At 35.2% G+C, this 17,766-nt stretch overlaps 1 protein-coding gene across 1 annotated transcript in view; it reads left to right on the forward strand.

Annotated features, from left to right (window-relative positions):
- LOC308513013 (histone-lysine N-methyltransferase SETDB2) overlaps positions 1-17,766 on the forward strand; it is a 104,392-nt gene that overhangs the window by 9,378 nt on the left and 77,248 nt on the right. Inside the window, exons 2-5 of the mRNA XM_081082789.1 lie at positions 1,436-1,795; positions 8,746-8,871; positions 10,475-10,540; positions 16,609-16,705. Of these exons, the coding sequence (XP_080938915.1) occupies positions 1,780-1,795; positions 8,746-8,871; positions 10,475-10,540; positions 16,609-16,705 (305 nt within the window). The 5' untranslated portion in view covers positions 1,436-1,779. The remainder of the gene's footprint in view (positions 1-1,435; positions 1,796-8,745; positions 8,872-10,474; positions 10,541-16,608; positions 16,706-17,766) is intronic.

The raw sequence follows: 17,766 nt of genomic DNA on the forward strand, positions 1-17,766 counted from the left end.
TAATTGGGTGTTTTAAAAGTTGTATGTATTTGGCCCTGGCCAGCATGGTTCAGTGGTTAGAGGGTTGGGGTGGCACCAAGAGGGTTGTGGGTTCTGTTCCTAGTCAGGGGCACTTACCTGGGTTGCAGATCCCATCCCTGCTCCGAGTCAGGCAGGGCATGTGTGGAAGGCAACCAATTGATGTGACAGAGACACATCAATATTTCTCTCTTCACCCTCCCTCTACCACCCTCTTTTCTACTCTCTCTAAAATCAGTGGGAAAAATATCCTCACTTTTTGAGGTTTCCTTCTTGTGCTCTTTGAGGATATTAAAAACAATAACATTTGTTTTTAAATTATTTTCAGGATGCTCTATTCTCTTGAATTTAAGTCCATCCGTTTGTGGGCTTGTTAAGTCTCTGTCATCATGTAGCTTTCCTCAGATGTTTAATGACTCTTGGTTGTGTCCTGGTCTCCTCTGAGAGATTTTGCTCTTCCTTTTACTATGTTATGATAGTAGTTGGCATTATCTCTACAGCTTCTCTTCTGTTTTCTTTCCCCAGAGAGGTCTCACAGACTTGGTCCATCGAGAATTCCCTTTTTGTTCGCAGCATGATTACATCTTCTTAAATTTTTAAAAATATTTTAATATTTCTCTGCATTTGGGATTGGGAGAAGAATTTATCATATGTTGACTAACATCTTGAGGTTGAAAATTATTGATATCTTTTTGACTCTTAGTTCCACCTCTAGCTGCATATCTTAAGGAAATAAACATAGATATGCATAAAGCAGATTCCAGCATTAATTATTACTGAAAAAATAGAAACAATCTAAATGTTCAATATAGAGGTTTATTTATAGTACTAATTAATAACTTATTAAATTTTAGTTATTAAATTTTTTTAGTGTATTTTAATATATGTATTACTGACCAAAGTACATTCATTATATTGTCACTTAAAAGTCATATTGTAGAAAAATATTAATGACTAGGGGAAAGTGTATAATATGTTTTCAATGAAAGATTATAAAAAATTATATATACTAAAATCCAAATTTTGTTTTTAAAATATATTTACTGAAAAAGCAATCATTATTGCTAGCATTTATTTTGTCCTTTGTATGTTTCAGGGACTATTCTAAGTAATTAAGTTTTATTCTCACTGCAACCCTAGGAGGGTAGTTAGCATTATTATATCCATCCTAAAAGTTTTTATGAAGTATAAAATTTATAAAGTGGGGATAGTTTATGTCAATTAAAAATATATTAGATACTGGCAATTCTGAATTTCTCTGTAATTTTCGTAATTTTGATATTTTATACACTTTTCTGGTTCATAGTGTTTTCATAATAGTTCATGGTGTTTTAAAAGAGCTATTAGTATATGACATTCTCTTCTTACATATTTTATTCTTTACAAATATGCAACTTTTTTATTGTTTTCTTTACAGAATGTTTTATGCATTTATGAACCAAAAGATGGAGTTGGTTTTTATTTTTATAAAGGTATTGTCAGTGATCTGATACAACTATAAATATTTGATTGAAGATTCGTGGACATGTCATTATGTTGGACTAGTCATTTCTGAAAGTTTCTTCAACCAGAATTTCTATTTGAACATTCAAGTATCAAAGAATTCTGGGTTTAGAATGCCACAATGATGTATTTTCTCTGAGGACTGCAAATTTCATAGAGACTACAGTTGGATTCCAGTTACATTCTCCAATCAAAGTGATTCAGTCCTTTGATAAAATTAATTTTGAAGAGTTTTATCTTTATAAACGACGCCAAAAGATGGGAGAAAAAAATGGTAGGTTGAAAAACCATTGTTAAACTTTGTTTAAAAGTATGTAGATTACTTAATGAAGCTGAATTGTGGAATTTTCAAAGTGTTTAATTGCAATTGCCTGTTCTAAATTCGGAGGAATTAAGGGTTTATTATGACCTAGCCAACATTTTTAGCTCTCTTTATAATTATGTATCTATAATGCTAAGTCAGTATTCTAAGTTACTTTAAAAAATATTTGTTTTTTAGAAAACATTTGGATTTACAGAAAAATTGAGAGGATAGTACAGAGAGTCCCATATTCCTGCAGCCAGTTTTGCCTATGATTAATGTCTTACATTTGGCTGGTACATTTGTTACAATTAATGAACCAGAAGTGACACATTATTATGAACTAAAGTCCATGGTTTATTCCTATTTCTTTAGTTTTTGCCTGACGTCTTTTTCTGTTCCATGATCCCATCCAGAATACCACATTACATTATCTTGTCATATCTTCTTAGGATCCTCTTAGATGTGACATTCCTCAGACTTCCTTTGATTTTGATTTTGTATCCAGGTATTTTTTAGGATGCTCCTCTATTGGAATTATTGACTGCTTTTTTTCCTCATGTGAGTAGGGTTAGAAGGTTGTGGGATGTAAAGCGCTATTTTACCGTATCATATCAAGGGTATATTTATCAACATGATTTCTCACTTATTGATACTGAGCTTGATCACCTGGCTGACAGTGTTATATTATTTCTCTACTGTAAATGACTTTTTAAAAAAATCTCCCTTTCCTTACTATACTCTTTGACAGGATAGTCACTATGTGCAGCCCACATTTAATCCATGGGGATTTTATGCTCCTCTTCTTTCAGAACAGAATATTTACATTAATTATTTGGAATTGTTCTATATGGGAGATTTGTCTCCTTTCCCCCACCTTTGTATTTATTCAGTCATTTATTTATATATTAATGGATACTTATTTTATACTTTGGGTTATAATCTAGTACTGCTTTATTTTGTTACTTAAATTGTCCCAGGATTGGCCATTGGGAGCTCTTTTCAGTTGGCTCTGTGTCCCCTTAACATACTCCCATTAATGTAGGTGGGTTTTGTTTCACTTTGTTTGTTTTTTAGTACTTCTTTATTTTATGGTATTAGAAGATGCTCCAGGCTCACATATATTTCCTGTCCCAGTCCTAGAATCAGCCATTTCTTGAATATACTTTGTTTCCTTTCATTGGAAAATTGTATTAGAAACCCAGATATGGTCAATAGGTATGCTCTTTGTACTGGAGTTCCATTGGTTTAGGCCCTCTCAGTGACAGAGCATGGAAAGATATGTATGTACATACCTATATGTATTTCTATATGTAACCATGTGAGTCTATATTAAGCTAAATGTGACTGTATTGATTTGTCCGACTCTAATCCATTACTATGTGGATCATTCTAGCCTACTCCTTGCTTATCTGTAAACTTCCATTCCAACATTGAGAAATGTGGCTCTGACCATCTGATCCATTTACGTAATTGCTCAATTTCAGTAGACAGGCATACTTTGTAGATATTGGGATTGGGTTCCAGACCACCACAAAAAAATATCAAAGCAAATTGTAATATTTTTGCTGGTGGAGGGTCTTGCCTTTGATTTGTATAAAATGCAACATCTGTGAAGTACAATAAAGCATAGCACAATAAAACAAGGTATGCCTGTATACTAGTATGTATAGGAGTATCAGAAATGTAAATTTATTCCCAGGTGGGAAACAGCAGTGCTGTGCACAGTTACTGTTACTTTTAGACTTCACTTATTTCCAGTTATTTAGGTCAGTACCTTTTCCACCCAGCTCTTCAGGGAGATTGTCTATACATTTTTAATACAATTAGATTCTCTTGTCACAGTCTACATTCATTCCTTTCAGGGATCCCTAACCTCTTAAATGATATTTTAAAATTTGCATACATTCAAGTTTACTCTTTGTGCTTTAAAGTTCTTTGGGTTTTGACAAATGCATAGTGTCATTTATGTACTACTACAGTGTTATATAGAATTGTTTTAATGCCCTTTGCATATGAATTTTTATGTAGAATATATAGTACTGATTTCACTGGGCCATTATCTAGCACAGTGATTCTTTTTTTTTTTTTTTAAATATATTTTATTGATTTTTCACAGAGAGAAAGGGAGAGAGATAGAGAGCCAGAAACACCGATGAGAGAGAAACATCAATCAGCTGCCTCCTGCACATCTCCCACTGGGGATATGCCTGCAACCCAGGTACATGCCCCCGACCGGAATCGAACCTGGGACCCTTCAGTCCGCAGGCCGACGCTCTATCCACTGAGCCAAACCGGTCTCGGCTAGCACAGTGATTCTTAAACTTTCTTTTGCTCTCAGGACTACTGTATACTCTTTTAAAAGTATTTAAAACCCTAAACAGCTTTTGTTTATGTGAATAATACGTGTTCATATTTACTGTATTAGAAATTGAAACCGAGATGTTTCAAAATGTTAATTTAGTTCTTCCCAGGTGGCTCAGTTGGTTGGAACATTGTCCCGTATACCAAAAAGGTTGTGGGTTCAATTCTAAGTCAGGGCACATACCTAAGTTTCAGGTTCGATCCCAGGTTAGGGCACGTATAGATGACAAGCGATTTATGTTTCTGTCACATCAATGTTTCTCTTTCTCCCTTCCTCTCTTTCTAAACTCAATTTAAAAAACATATCTTTGGATGAGGATTAAAATAAAAAAGTTAATTGGCTCATTTAAAAATAATAAGCATGTTAACATGAATTATATTTTTGTGAAAAATAAGCATTTTAAAAACAAAAATTAGTGAAACCATTGTTTTTCACTTTTATAAATTTTTAATAGATGGCTTACTAGAAGAGAGATTCTCATATCTATTGCATTCAATCTATTCAAATATATTGCTTTGGCTAAAATGTGTAAAGAAAATGAAGCTTCACACAGACAAGAAATTGGAAAAAGGAAGAATATTTTAATAGCCTTTTGATAATTGTGGATATATTTTTTTAAATATGTTTTTATTGATTTTAGAGAGAGCAAGGGAGGGGGAGAGAGAGAGAGAGAGAGAGAGAGAGAGAGAGAGAGAGAGAGAGAGATCTGTTGCCTTCGCATGTCACTGACCAAAACCTGGGCATGTGCCCTGACCATCGATCAGCGACCTCTCGGTACTTGGGACAATGCTCAACCAACTGAGCCATACCAGCCTTCATTTCTGGAGGCAAGTAGCAGCAATGTTAATATACTAATTTGATTTTCAATTCAAGTACCTGCTCCTGTATTCCTTGTAACTGTTTTCTAGCAAAATATACTGAAATATTTGTTTTAGATGATAACCCTCAGCATGCATACAATGCACAAATAAGGAGCAAGAGACTAAAATTGTTTACATTGTAGTAACCATACAGTCTGCTGTTGAAATGGAAGTCAGTCAGATGTTTCTTCGTATGATACTCATTTAGTCTCTGTTCAAAAAAGTTATTAACTGAATCTCTTAATCTCATTTATCAGAGAGGTTGGTTACCTCTTTTCTTACTTAATATTACTGTGGTTAAATTTTCCGCAGTAAGAAGATGAAGAAAAATGATCAAGAAGCATGAGGAGCAAGAGCCATTGAAATATGAGAAATAAACTTAGCAGTTTGAGATAATAAGGATATCATAGGATCAATATATTAAAAACTTAGAACAAATAAATATGAATTGCTTAGTTACATTTATTTATTCTGCAAGCAAATAGTTTCCGTATTTTCTGATTGGCTTTATTTTCTTATATTGTCAGTGGCCTCTTTATTAATCTATTCCAAGACTAAGCATTTACCCTGTTCACTTTGTTTTGTTTTGTTTTTGTTAATCCTCACCCAAGGATATTTTTCTATTGATTTATAGAGAGAGTGGAAGGGAGGGGGAGAAACAGAGAGCGACACATTGATTGGTTGCCTTCTGCATGTGCCTCATCTAGGATTGAGCCTGCAGCCGAGGTGTGTGCCCTGACCAGAATTGAACCCAAGACCCTTCAGTCTTCGGGCCAATGCTCTAACCAGTGAGCAAACTGACTAGCGCTACCCTGTTCATTTTTTAAGTAATTTGTTGTACATGCTTCCTGTCAGAATAATTTGGTATCATGTATTGCCATTTCTAACAGCTTTAAATGATAGTCACTGAAAAACAAAAATTCATGTAAGTCCTGATTGCTGTCTTTCAGCATCACTGCTTGTTTTCTCAAGCCAGAGGATTATTATGCTACAGAAAGCTCTTTGTAAATACCTTTCAAAACCCTTCTTTTAAATGTCCACCTCAATAGAGATAAATCCCTAATATGAAGTTTTGAGTCCTATCCATGAAAAGAAACATGGTAACAATAATCAGTTAAGTGCTTTTACAAATAGTTTTACCTAAAAGCAATGATTTTTTTTGGTTATCTGTCAGTAAAAACTTAATGATTTTAAGGATTCTGAGAACGCCCTGCTTCAGAAAATATTTTCTCCACTTAGTGAATGATTTCTAAAATTCCACATTTAAAGATTAATTTCTTTTGTCTAAGACTGTATTCCCTGTTAAATTATATACAGTAATTTCTTGCTGTCATGTGTTTATCTGTGTACATCAACTCTGAGGTAGATGCTATTTTTCCCATTTTATAGATGTAGTCACACATCTAATTAAGTGGCTGTGCTGGATTCAAACCCACATACATCTGAATTCCAAAGCACAGACTGTTAATCACTCCTGTTCTTTCATCTCCTTGCTCCTCAGTCTCCATGATTCCTTTTCTTGTACTCATCCCTTACATGTTGATGTTCTACAGAAGATCCTCTTCTCATTCCCTATACAGTCTTCTTAATCATCTACTCTGCTTCAGCAAGCAGTTGTGTGATATTGACTCCAAAGTTTGTATATATGGAGCAGATCTTTCTCTGAAGCCTGTGTATCCATTTTACTCGCCCTATTTGAATTTCTGATATGTGCCTCTACCTTGATTCCCTCAATGCATACCATTAGTATACATATGGTTGCCTGAGTCAGAAACTTAGAAATCATTCTTGACTCTTCCTTCTTTTCTCTGCCACATGAGTGTTATAAGAAACAAATCTAATCACATTATAAGATGCTTAAACCTCTTGAGTGGCTCTCTGTAGCCTTCTGTATAAAAATGAAGTTGCTTAGCATTGTACACAAGGCCCTCCATGTTATGGCTCCTGCATGCTTCTACAGCATCATTTCTCATCCCTTTTGTCCTCACATTGTTTTAAATGTTGAAGCATTGTCTGAGTTGTACCAATGGGAATTAAAGCTGGGCAGTCTTGGGTAGTACACATCAGGGCAAAATGTTAACACAGAAACAGCACCCCCCCTGAGGCTTCTGTGGAGGCAGTCCCAATTAGCCAGACATCTTTTATTGGTAAGGTGACTTTGCCAGTAAGGGTTAGAACTCTGAGGCCTAAGCTTCTTATGAAGAGTCTCACTCCATGGCCAAACTTAGAGGTTCTAGATTTAATTTTTATTAAGGAAAATGTGGCTTTTTGTAAACTTACTGGGCTTTCATTAATCATCATAGCTTCTCAAGCGACCTTTCTGAAGTGCAATTATTTTGTTCCTCTTTTCCTTAAGTCTTCATTAATTAATTTTAACATTTTACAAATACATTTTAAGATATTTTTGTTACTTGTAAACCTGGTTTAAATGAGATTTTGCTTCTGCCAATTTATTTTAATTGCCTTTCTCATATTCTTGTTTTTAACTTTGAAAGGATTATTTCTCTAGGAAGTTGTTAAGGGGTTAGGTTGCTGGGCATATGAAATTTTGGATCATCTATATAACTTTATAAAAACTTTTAAACATTTTGTTTCATGTTATTATTTTAAAGTAATGTAAAAGACATTTTATTTATTTTTAAATCTTTTTTAAAATTTTATTTCAGCCCTAACTGGTTTGGCTCAGTGGATATAGCGTCGGCCTGCGGACTGAAAGGTCCCAGGTTTGATTCCAGTCAAGGGCATGTACCTTGGTTGCGGGCACATCCCCAGTGGGGGTTGTGCAGGAGGCAGCTGATCGATGTTTCTCTCTCATCGATGTTTCTAACTCTCTATTCCTCTCCCTTCCTCTCTGTAGAAAATCAATAAAATATATTTTAAAAAAAATTTTTTATTTCAGAGAAGAAGGGAGAGGGAGAGATAGAAACATGAATGATGAGAGGGAATCATTAATCGGCTGCCTCCTGCATACCCCCTGCTGGGGATCAAGCCTGAAACCTTCTATATATCCTGACCAGGAATTGAACCGTAACCTCCTGGTTCATAGTTCAATGTTCAACCACTGAGCCATACCAGCTGTACTATAAAAGTCATTTTAAAAAGCATTATTGTTGGACATTTAATTATTTTAGCCATTGTCGAGATGTTTCATTCTGAAGCCATCCACCTCCATACTCAGTGGATGTTATATTCTTTAAAGTTTTTAAATGAATGTGTCTGTGAATGTCCACTACCACCCTTGAAGTCATTCCTTTTGTTTTCCAGTCATGAAATAGTGTCACCAAAGTTATCATATTTTTCCAGGTAGCAGAAACAAGTGACATACTTAGATCATATTCCTTGTATCTAGATTTTTGTTAAGAAACAATTACCAAAATCATCTTCCTCAAAGAAAGTGAAAGATAATTAAAACTTGATTTTATTTATAAACCAAACAGACTGTTTGTAACATGTGCCATGGGGAAATTACAGTCTATTTTTAAGTTTTTTTAAATTTGTTAATTTGAGAGAGAGAGAGGAAGGGAGTGAGAGAAACATCCATTTATGCATTCATTGATTGATACTTGTTTGTGCCCTGACTGGGGATTGAACTCACAGACTTGACATATTGGGATAGTACTCTAACGAACTGAGCTACCCAGCCAGGGCTACAATTTATTTCTATTGAGGTCTTAGACTATTCACTGATTTATATTTAGGGGATGCAAAAACTTTCTGGATGGAACTGGAGGATGATGGAAAAGTGGACATCATATTTGAGCAAGTGCAAAATGTGCTGCAGTCACTGAAGCAGAAGATCAAAGATGGGTCTGCCACAAATAAAGGTACAAAGCAATAAAAAGTTAGTACATTTAATGCTTAATGTTACCCATTGGTGTACAGTATAATTCTATTTCCAGTAGTTTGTTTTAACACTCAAATTATTTCTTTCTTTTTAAGAACCTAACATCAGTTCTATTTGCTTTTTAGTATGTTTCTATGCTCTGCTTCTATAAAAACTTGCTTTTTACCATACAATGGCTATTTTGTAAAACTGGGGAAGATGCTTATTTTAAACTAGAGGCCCCATGCACAAAATTCATGCATGGGAGGGGGGGGTCCCTCAGCCTGGCCTGCACCATCTTGCAATCTGGGACCCCTCAGGGGATATCCGATGCCAGTTTAGGCCCGATCCTGCAGGAATCCCCCTGCGGGATCAGGCCTAAACTGACAGTTGGACATCCCTCTCGAAATCTGGGACTGCTGGCTTCTAACCGCTTGCCTGCCTGCCTGATCGCCCTTAACGGCTCGCCTGCCTGCCTGATAGCCCCAAACTTCCTCTGCCTCAGCCCCCGCTGCCATGGCTCGTCCGGAAGGATGTCTGGAGTGATGTCCGGAAGGTCGTTTGGCTGTCTGGTCTAATTAGCATATTATGCTTTTATTATTATAGATAATAGCTACTGCATTTATCTCATTATCTCAGGCTACCTGTTATACTCCCCTCCCCCCATTTTCTTTTTGTCTTTTTATCTTTTCTTTGGGGCAGGCATAATGTCTGCTTATTGTACATTTGGTATATATAGAAAACATAACAAAAATTACCCATTCCATCATACAGTGACAGCTAGTGTTTGTTTTTTAATATAAAAATACATATAACTGTATTTTGCCTCCTTTAAGCAGAACTTGCCTTACTAGTCTTGTGAAAGCAAAACATGCATTCTGCATAGGCACTCATTCAGTCATCCAAGGGTTTTGTTTTCTATTTATTTTTCTTCAACTCTGGTTGTTTGTAGAACATAAGACTTTTATGTGGAAACCTCCATATTCCATCAGGACATACGATTTTCAAGCAAATTTTCCCCAGACTATATATTTTTCCTCAGACTATTCTGAATACTTTTGGGTGTTCTTATAACATTAATTTACTATGTGCTTGTCAAAAAAATTAGTACTGTTAAAATGAAAAATTTTAACACGAGAATTCTCACTGCATATTACACAGTATTTTACGAAGTATCATACTTTAAAAAGATGTTAGCTTGTAAGAACATGTAATAAATAACTTCAAAATGCAATGGGTATTTAATTTTAAAGTGTGCCTTTAACATTTATGTAAAATGCTTTTTGTATTCATTCAATAGAAATTTATCTGGCCACTTGGTAAAGCTAGCAATAAAATTACTGGTTCATATTCCTCCCCATTCCTTTATGAGTCTGATACACCTAGATTTGAATCCAGTACCACTTCCTAGCTAAATAACCTATAATAAATAGCTTAACCTCTAAGCTTCAATTCCTTTGTCTCTAATACAGATACTCAGAAGAACCTCTCAGAGTTGTGGAGGTTAAATGAGATAAAATATGTAAATTGCACAGTAGCTGGGACCTTGAATAAAGGTGATGCTGCTGCTGATAGCTTTCATTCTTTTTTCCTTTCCTTAACAGAGTACATTCAAGCAATGATTCTAGTGAATGAAGCAACTATAAATAACAATTTAACATTGATAAAAGGTATGTACATTTCTAATCCCAATCTAGAGTATTTTCTGGTATTTTCTTGATCTGAAGCAGGCCCACCTAATTATGTCAGACTAATTAAACTATATAAATCAGTTTAGTTTCTCTATTAAATGAAAATTCCTACCCATCCAGATAAAGGAAATGCATACTCTACAAAGCCTTCTAGGGAAGGAATGAACAAATGTATCTCTTCTTCATAAAAGCTTTTTGTATAAAAAGGGCAAATAAAATGTTAAGACTCTAAACCACCAAAAACCAGCTTTGTGTGAAGAACACTACTAGGAAGGAATATTCTGGTATAGATAGATGGGTGTCAGTCTTCAAAACTCTAAACAAATTTATGTTACAGTTAATCAGAAATTACATACCAGGACTAGAAAAAGAAATATTAAAAGTTGCTTTATTAGAATCACTATCCTGTAAATATATATAAATATATTCTATTTATATCCTATAAATCTTAGTCTATCCCTGATTTGCTAAAGTGTTTGGGAAGCACATTTATTAGATGTAAGTTACTACTAACTATTATCAATAAATTATAATTTTAACTGCTGTAATTTGGAGCCTTAAGGTTTTAAATCTCTGAAAATATAGCCTAGCATCATCAGTATATTTTAAAGAAATCTTTTGTTGCTCAAAAGTATTCTCTATTTCGGTAGCTAACATATATTTTTATAATAATAGATTCTGTCTGAAAACAGCCTTTTGCAGCATCCTTCAGTTGCACTTGGAATCAGCACACCCTTAAAGGATTATAGTAGTTTTCTTTTCTTTTTTTTCTTTTTTTTATAGTAGTTTTGAAGAAAAGCTTTTAAATACAGGAGGTGGTTAGATAACTAAATTTAACAATTCTTTTTTTATTTTGGAGACAATATATTTCCTATTAAAAGAAAGTAAGTGGCCCTGGTGGCTCAGTTGGCTGGAGCATCAGTTCATACACCAAAAGGTTGTGGGTTCCATTCCTGGTCAGGGTGCATACCTAGATTGCGGGTTCGATCCCTGGTTGGGTTGTGTATGGGAGGCAACCGATAGATGTTTCTCTCTCTCTCTCTCTCTCTCTCTCTCTCTCTCTCTCTCTCTCTCTCCCCTTTTCTTCCTCTCACTCTGTCTCTCTTCCTCTCTCTCTAAAATCAGTTTTAAAAAATAGCATATTCTTGGGTGGGGATTAATTAAAAAAGAAGTTGGGGTTTTGTTTTGGTTCTTTTAAAGTAGTAATTTTGTCAGTCGAGATGCTGAATATTGTAATTTAATATTTTTAGTAGTTTATCTGAGTTGCAATGAACTTATTAAAATAAACTTATTAATATAAAAGTATGTGTTTGCCAGTGGTAGAGCAGTGTTTTGAAGTAAGTGGGGAGTTATATAATTGACATTTAAAATTTTTTTTTAAATTTATCTTTCTTGTTACAGATGTCCCCATTCCTTTTCCCTATTGACTCCCCTCTTCCCCACTCCTCACCCCTCCCCAGGCCTTCACCCCACTGTTGTCTGTGTCCATGGGTTATGCATATCCTCCTATCTAATAATAGACAAACATGGTAATTGACCATGGCTAATCAGCACGATATGCAAATTAACTACCAACAAAGATGGTGGCTAATTTGCATACTGCAGGTAGGGTGGGAGAGCACCATCCTGCCTACCCCGCTGCCATCTGGGCCTGCTATTTGCCACCGGGGGCGGTGGGGTGGAACAGCGCCAACCCGCCTGCCCTGCCACCGTCCGGGCCTGCTATCTGCGACCCGGGGCGGCGGGCGTCCCATGTGCGACCCGATCTGGGGCGGCCGGGCAGTGCAGCAGCAATTGGCTGGCCCACCTGGCTACCATCCGGGCATCCCGTGTGCGACCCAACCCGGGGCGGCCGGGCGGGGCAGTGAAGGCTTGAAAGTGGCTCCAACCGGAGTGAAGGCCTGGGTCCCGGGTGCCAGAGGAAAACCGGTGCCAGCAGCCAGGGGAAGGGAAAGCCTATTGCACGAATCTTTTCGTGCAACAGGCCTCTAGTATGTATATAATTTCTTTGGTTGATTTCTCCCTTTCCTCTAAAGATCCTCAGTGTGTTGCATGCTTCCATGTCTCTGGATCTATTTTGTTTGTCAGTTTATTTTGTTCATTAGATTTCACATATAAGTGAGATCATGTGGCCCTAATTGGTTTGGCCCAGTGGATAGAGCATCGGCCTGCGGACTGAAGGGTTCCAGGTTCAGTTCCATTCAAGGGCGTGTGCCTTGGTTGTGGGCACATCCCCAGTAGGGGGTGTGCAGGAGGTAGCTGATCAATGTTTCTCTCTCATCGATGTTTCTAACTCTCTATCCCTCTCCCTGCCTCTCTGTAAAAAAATCAATAAAATACATTAAAAAAAAAATAAGTGAGATCATGTGAAACTTGTCTTTCTCTGACTGACTTATTTCACTTAGCATAATGCTCTCAGGTCCCTCCATGCTGTCTCAAAGGGTAAGAGATCCTTCTTTTTTTACAGTGGCATAGTATTCCATTGTGTAAATGTACCACTATATTTTTATCCATTCATCTACTGATGGGCACTTGAGCAATTTCCAGATCTTAGATTTTGTAAATAAATTTGCTATGAACATAGGGGTGCGTATATTCTTTCTAATGGGCGTTTCCAGCTTCTTAGGTTATATTCCTAGAAGTGGGATCACTGGGTCACGCGGCAGTTCCATATTTAATTTTTTGAGAAAACACACACTATTTTCCATAGTGGCTGTACCAGTCTACATTTCCACCAGCAGTGTACTAAGGGTTTCTTTTCTCCACATCCTCACCAGTACTTGTTTGTTGATTTGTTAATGGTAGTCATTTTGGCAGATGTGAGGTGGTACCTCATTGTTGTTTTAATTTGCATCTCTCTCATGATTAGTGACATTTAGCATTTTTTTCATGTATCTCTTGGCCATTTGTATGTCCTTCTTAGAGAAATAAGTGTCATTTTAGGTCTTTTGCACATTTTTTTTGTTTGGGTTGTTTTTCTTCCTCTCGTTGAGTTGCATGAGTACTTTATATATATGTTTTTTGTTTGTTTTTATTTTAATATATATTTTTATTGATTTCAGAGAGGAAGGGAGAAGGAGAGAGAGATAGAAACATCAATGATGAGAGAGAATCATTGATCAGCTGCCTCCTGCACACTCCCTACTGGGGATCAAGCCCAAAACCTGGGCCTGTGCCCTGACCAGGACCTCCTGGTTCATAGGTTCGTTGCTCAACCACTGACCCTCATCAGTCGGGCATTTTGGATATTAACCCCCTATCAGATGTATGTATCAGTGGCAAATATGTTCTCTCATACAGTGGGTTCCCTTTTCATTTTGATGCTGATTTCTTTTGCTGTGCAGAAGCTTTTTATTTTGATGTAGTCCCATTTGTTTATTTTTCCCTTTGTTTCTCTTGCCCTGGGGCCTAGGTTTTGTATCAGTGAAAATTTTGCTACGTGTGATGTCTTATATTTTGCTTCCTATGTTTTCTACAAGGATTTTTACAGTTTCACGGCTCACATTTACATCTTTTTTCTATTTTGAGTTTATTCTTGTGTATGGTGTAAGTTGGTAGTCTAGTTTCATTTTTTTTGCATGTATCTGTCCAGTTATCCTAACACCATTTATTGAAGAGACTATCTTTACTCCAGTGTATTTTCTTGCCTCCCTCCTTTACCAAATATTAATTGAGCATAATGGCTTGGGTTGATTTCTGGTTCTGTTCCGTTCCATTGATCTATATGCCTGTTCTTGTGCCAGTATCAGGTTGTTTTGATTACAGTGGCTGTAAAGTATAGTTTGCTATCTGGTATTGTGATCCCTCCAACTTCGTTCTTTTTTCTCAAGAAATTGCTTCAGCTAGTGAGGGTCTTTTTTTGGAGTGTTTGTTCTAGATCTATGAAACATGCCGTTGGTATTTTAATAAGGATTGCATTGAATCTATAGATTGTTTGGGTAGCATGTAAATTTTAATGATACTAATTCTACCAGTCCTTGAACATGGTATATTCTTCCACTTGTTTATATCTTCTTGTATCTTTTTTTTCAACTTTCTGTAGTTGTCTGAGTATAAGTCTTTTACCTCCTTGGTTGAGTTTATTCCTAAGTATTTTAATTTTTTTGTTACCCTGGTAAATGGGATTTTCTTTTTTCGTTTCTCTTTCTGAGAGTTCATTATTGGTGTATAAAAATGCCAACGAATTCTAGGTATAATTTTTATTCTGCTGCATTGCCAAAAAAAGCACTTTTTGGTGGAGTCTTTAGGGTTTTCTATGTATAATATCATGTCATCTGCGAATAATGACTATTTTACATCCTTCTTTCCAATTTGGATGCCTTTTTTTTCTTCTTGTCTGATTGCTGTGGCTAGGACTTCCAGTACTATGTTGAATAAAAGCAATGAAAACAGACAACCCTATGTGTTCCTGTTTTTAGGGAAAGTGTTTTTAGTTTTTGCCCATAGATTTGTTATATATGGCAAATAAAAGGATTAACAACTTTCTAGTAATAAAATTTCATGTTAGTATTTTAAAAAATACTGCGACTGGGCCCTGGCTGGTTTGGCTCAGTGGATAGAGCGTCGGCCTATGGACTGAAGGGTCCCAGTTCGATTCCAGACAAAATTGATCCCCAGTCGGGGGCGTGCAGGAGGCAGCAGATCAATGATTCTCTCTCATTATTGATGTTTCTATCTCTTCCTCTCCCTTCCTCTCTGATATCAGTAAAAATATATTTTAAAAATATAAATAAATAAACAAACAAACAAACAGATGGGAGAAACAAAATGATTTGGTGTTGAGGTCAAAACAAGCCATCCCAGACCCAGCCTTTGCTCCACAAATCACTAAAAATCACCTTTATTTTCCTTGCTTGTGTATAATAAGCTGTAAATATTTGCTGTGTCCCCATACAAAGGATTAGATATTTTTTTGAGAGAAATTATTATTTCCCCTTTACCCCTTAACTAATGATTAATTTTAAACCTCCATGTTTTTCAGTAAATCTTATTTCTAACTATGCTTATATACATTTGTCTGTTCATATTTCTTAGTGTGGGTTTACACTAACTCATGCAAAGAAGTTTTCTGTTAAAATCAGAGATTCTTAATTTGTAAAATTTATTTATTTTTAGTCAGTTATTATAACTCACTGCAGCTATCAGATTTTAAACTTTCTTTCTTCACCTAGATAATTAAAGAGGGATCTTTGTTTTTCAATGGGCCAAGGAGTGGCCTTGGATTATAATCTAATCTTTTATTGACTTAAATTTTTTTTTCTTTTTTATAAGACTGGTTTGCACTAAAGGACAGGGTAAGCTAATAATCCAAGACAGGATGAAAAATCATTTTTTTCTTAAGGTTCATCATTATCTAGGAAAAAGTGCATTTAAAAAAAAACACCTCTTTAAACTAAACTTATAGAATATTCCACGTACCATTTTTCAAAATAAGAACCAGAAAACTAATTTATTTCATTAAATACACAGTTATGTCTATATTATAATCATGTTACAGAGTAAGAATAGATGAGTAGAAAAAGAGACAATAAACAAAGTGCAGAAAGATATAGGAGAGACGAAGAGAAATATAAAAAGACAAATGGAAAGACAAAAAGAGGTATCCAGATATCCTACTCAATTCCCCCTATAAAATAGGTAATAGTAAAACAATGAGAAAAGAAAAGACACATAAACTTCTTTATTTGTAGCCTTTTTATAAAGCCTTATGTTATTTTTTCTATATAATACAAACAAAAGTAGGGATACTTGATGTTCACGTTAAAGGTTGATTCAAATTCAAATAAAGTTCAGGCCAAACTAGAGTTTTCTGCATTAGAAATCTCTTTTATCCTATCTTTTATTTCATCCTATCTTATTTTCTTGATGTTTTCAAAAATATTGACACTTAACTTTTTGGCTCAATCTTGATACCTTAATATGTTTGCAGATTTAAAGGCTCAGTATATCTCTAGTTAATAAAGATATTACTTAGATATTATTGTGAATGATGTTTAAATTGGTGTACTTGTTACTCATGTTTGTTTGTTTGTTTGTTTTTAATGTAGATCATAAATCTTTGACCGAGAATGAACAGGAAAACAAATCAGGTTCATTGCCATCTACATCATATGAAGACTTTGTTCCAGAAGACAGTACAGTTCTGTATGTATATCCGTTTAATTTAATTTTGTTGTTAATAGTTTTGCTCCCAGAAAGAGATTTACTCTTGCTACTCATTTTACGGAAGAGTAGATAGAATATATGAAAAAAGATTCCCACTAAAAGCATTAAAAGTTGTAAATTTTAGTATTTTAGGTAGGATAAAATTTCATGAGTCCCTTAGTAGTTTATTTATTTATTTATTTATTTATTTTTTTTTTTTTTTTAGTTTATTTACTTTTAATATCCTTAGATAGTCAAGTCTTTTAATAAAATTTAGCTTAGGATGTCTTTGTATATTATTAGATTGAAATCTACCAAACTGATAGTTGTTGTTTTTTTAACTAGAAAATTGTTTTACTTGGATGCTTTCTTTTAAAGTGGAGTATTTAAAAGGGTCAAAATTATTTCTTTCAGTATCAGTTCAGTTTTTAAAATGCATAATAGCGCTAAATTAGTATCAGAAATTTTATAAGACTAGGCTATATTTTTCTGACCTTTTCTTTTTTTTTAATGTTTTTATTGATTTTTAGAGAGAAGAAGGAAGAGGCAGAGAGAAAGAAATAAAACACTGATGAGAGAGAAACATTGGTCAGCTGCCTCTTGCATGGCCCCCACTGGGGATCAAGCCCTCAACCGGCGCATGTGCCTTGATTGGGAATCAAACTGGCAATTTCTTGGTGCATGGGTTGATGCTCAACCACTGAACCACATTAGCCGGGCTGACCTTTTCTTCTTTAACCACTAATTTCAGTATAGATTCCTCAGCAGAATTCCTCAATAGAATTGTATAAGAGGAAATCTGACACTCTGACATTTAGTCTTTATTTTTAGTAGGTAATGCCTGTATTAAAATTTTCAAGTCCTAGTTAAAGAGAAGTTTCTGAAAACGTTTTGTGCTAGTGTAGGGAACAGAATTTCAAAAAACCAAAAAGTGTCTTTAGAAAGTAAGTTATTAAGTTGATTGTCCTTTCAGCTACATAGTAAAGTAACAAAAAAAGTTGTCAATACAGAATTCTTTTTTTCTTTTCAGTGTTTATGAGAGTTGTAGATTGACACTTTTG

Source organism: Myotis nattereri (genome assembly GCF_964212035.1).
Source record: "Myotis nattereri genome assembly, chromosome: 2".
Lineage (NCBI taxonomy): Eukaryota > Metazoa > Chordata > Mammalia > Chiroptera > Vespertilionidae > Myotis > Myotis nattereri.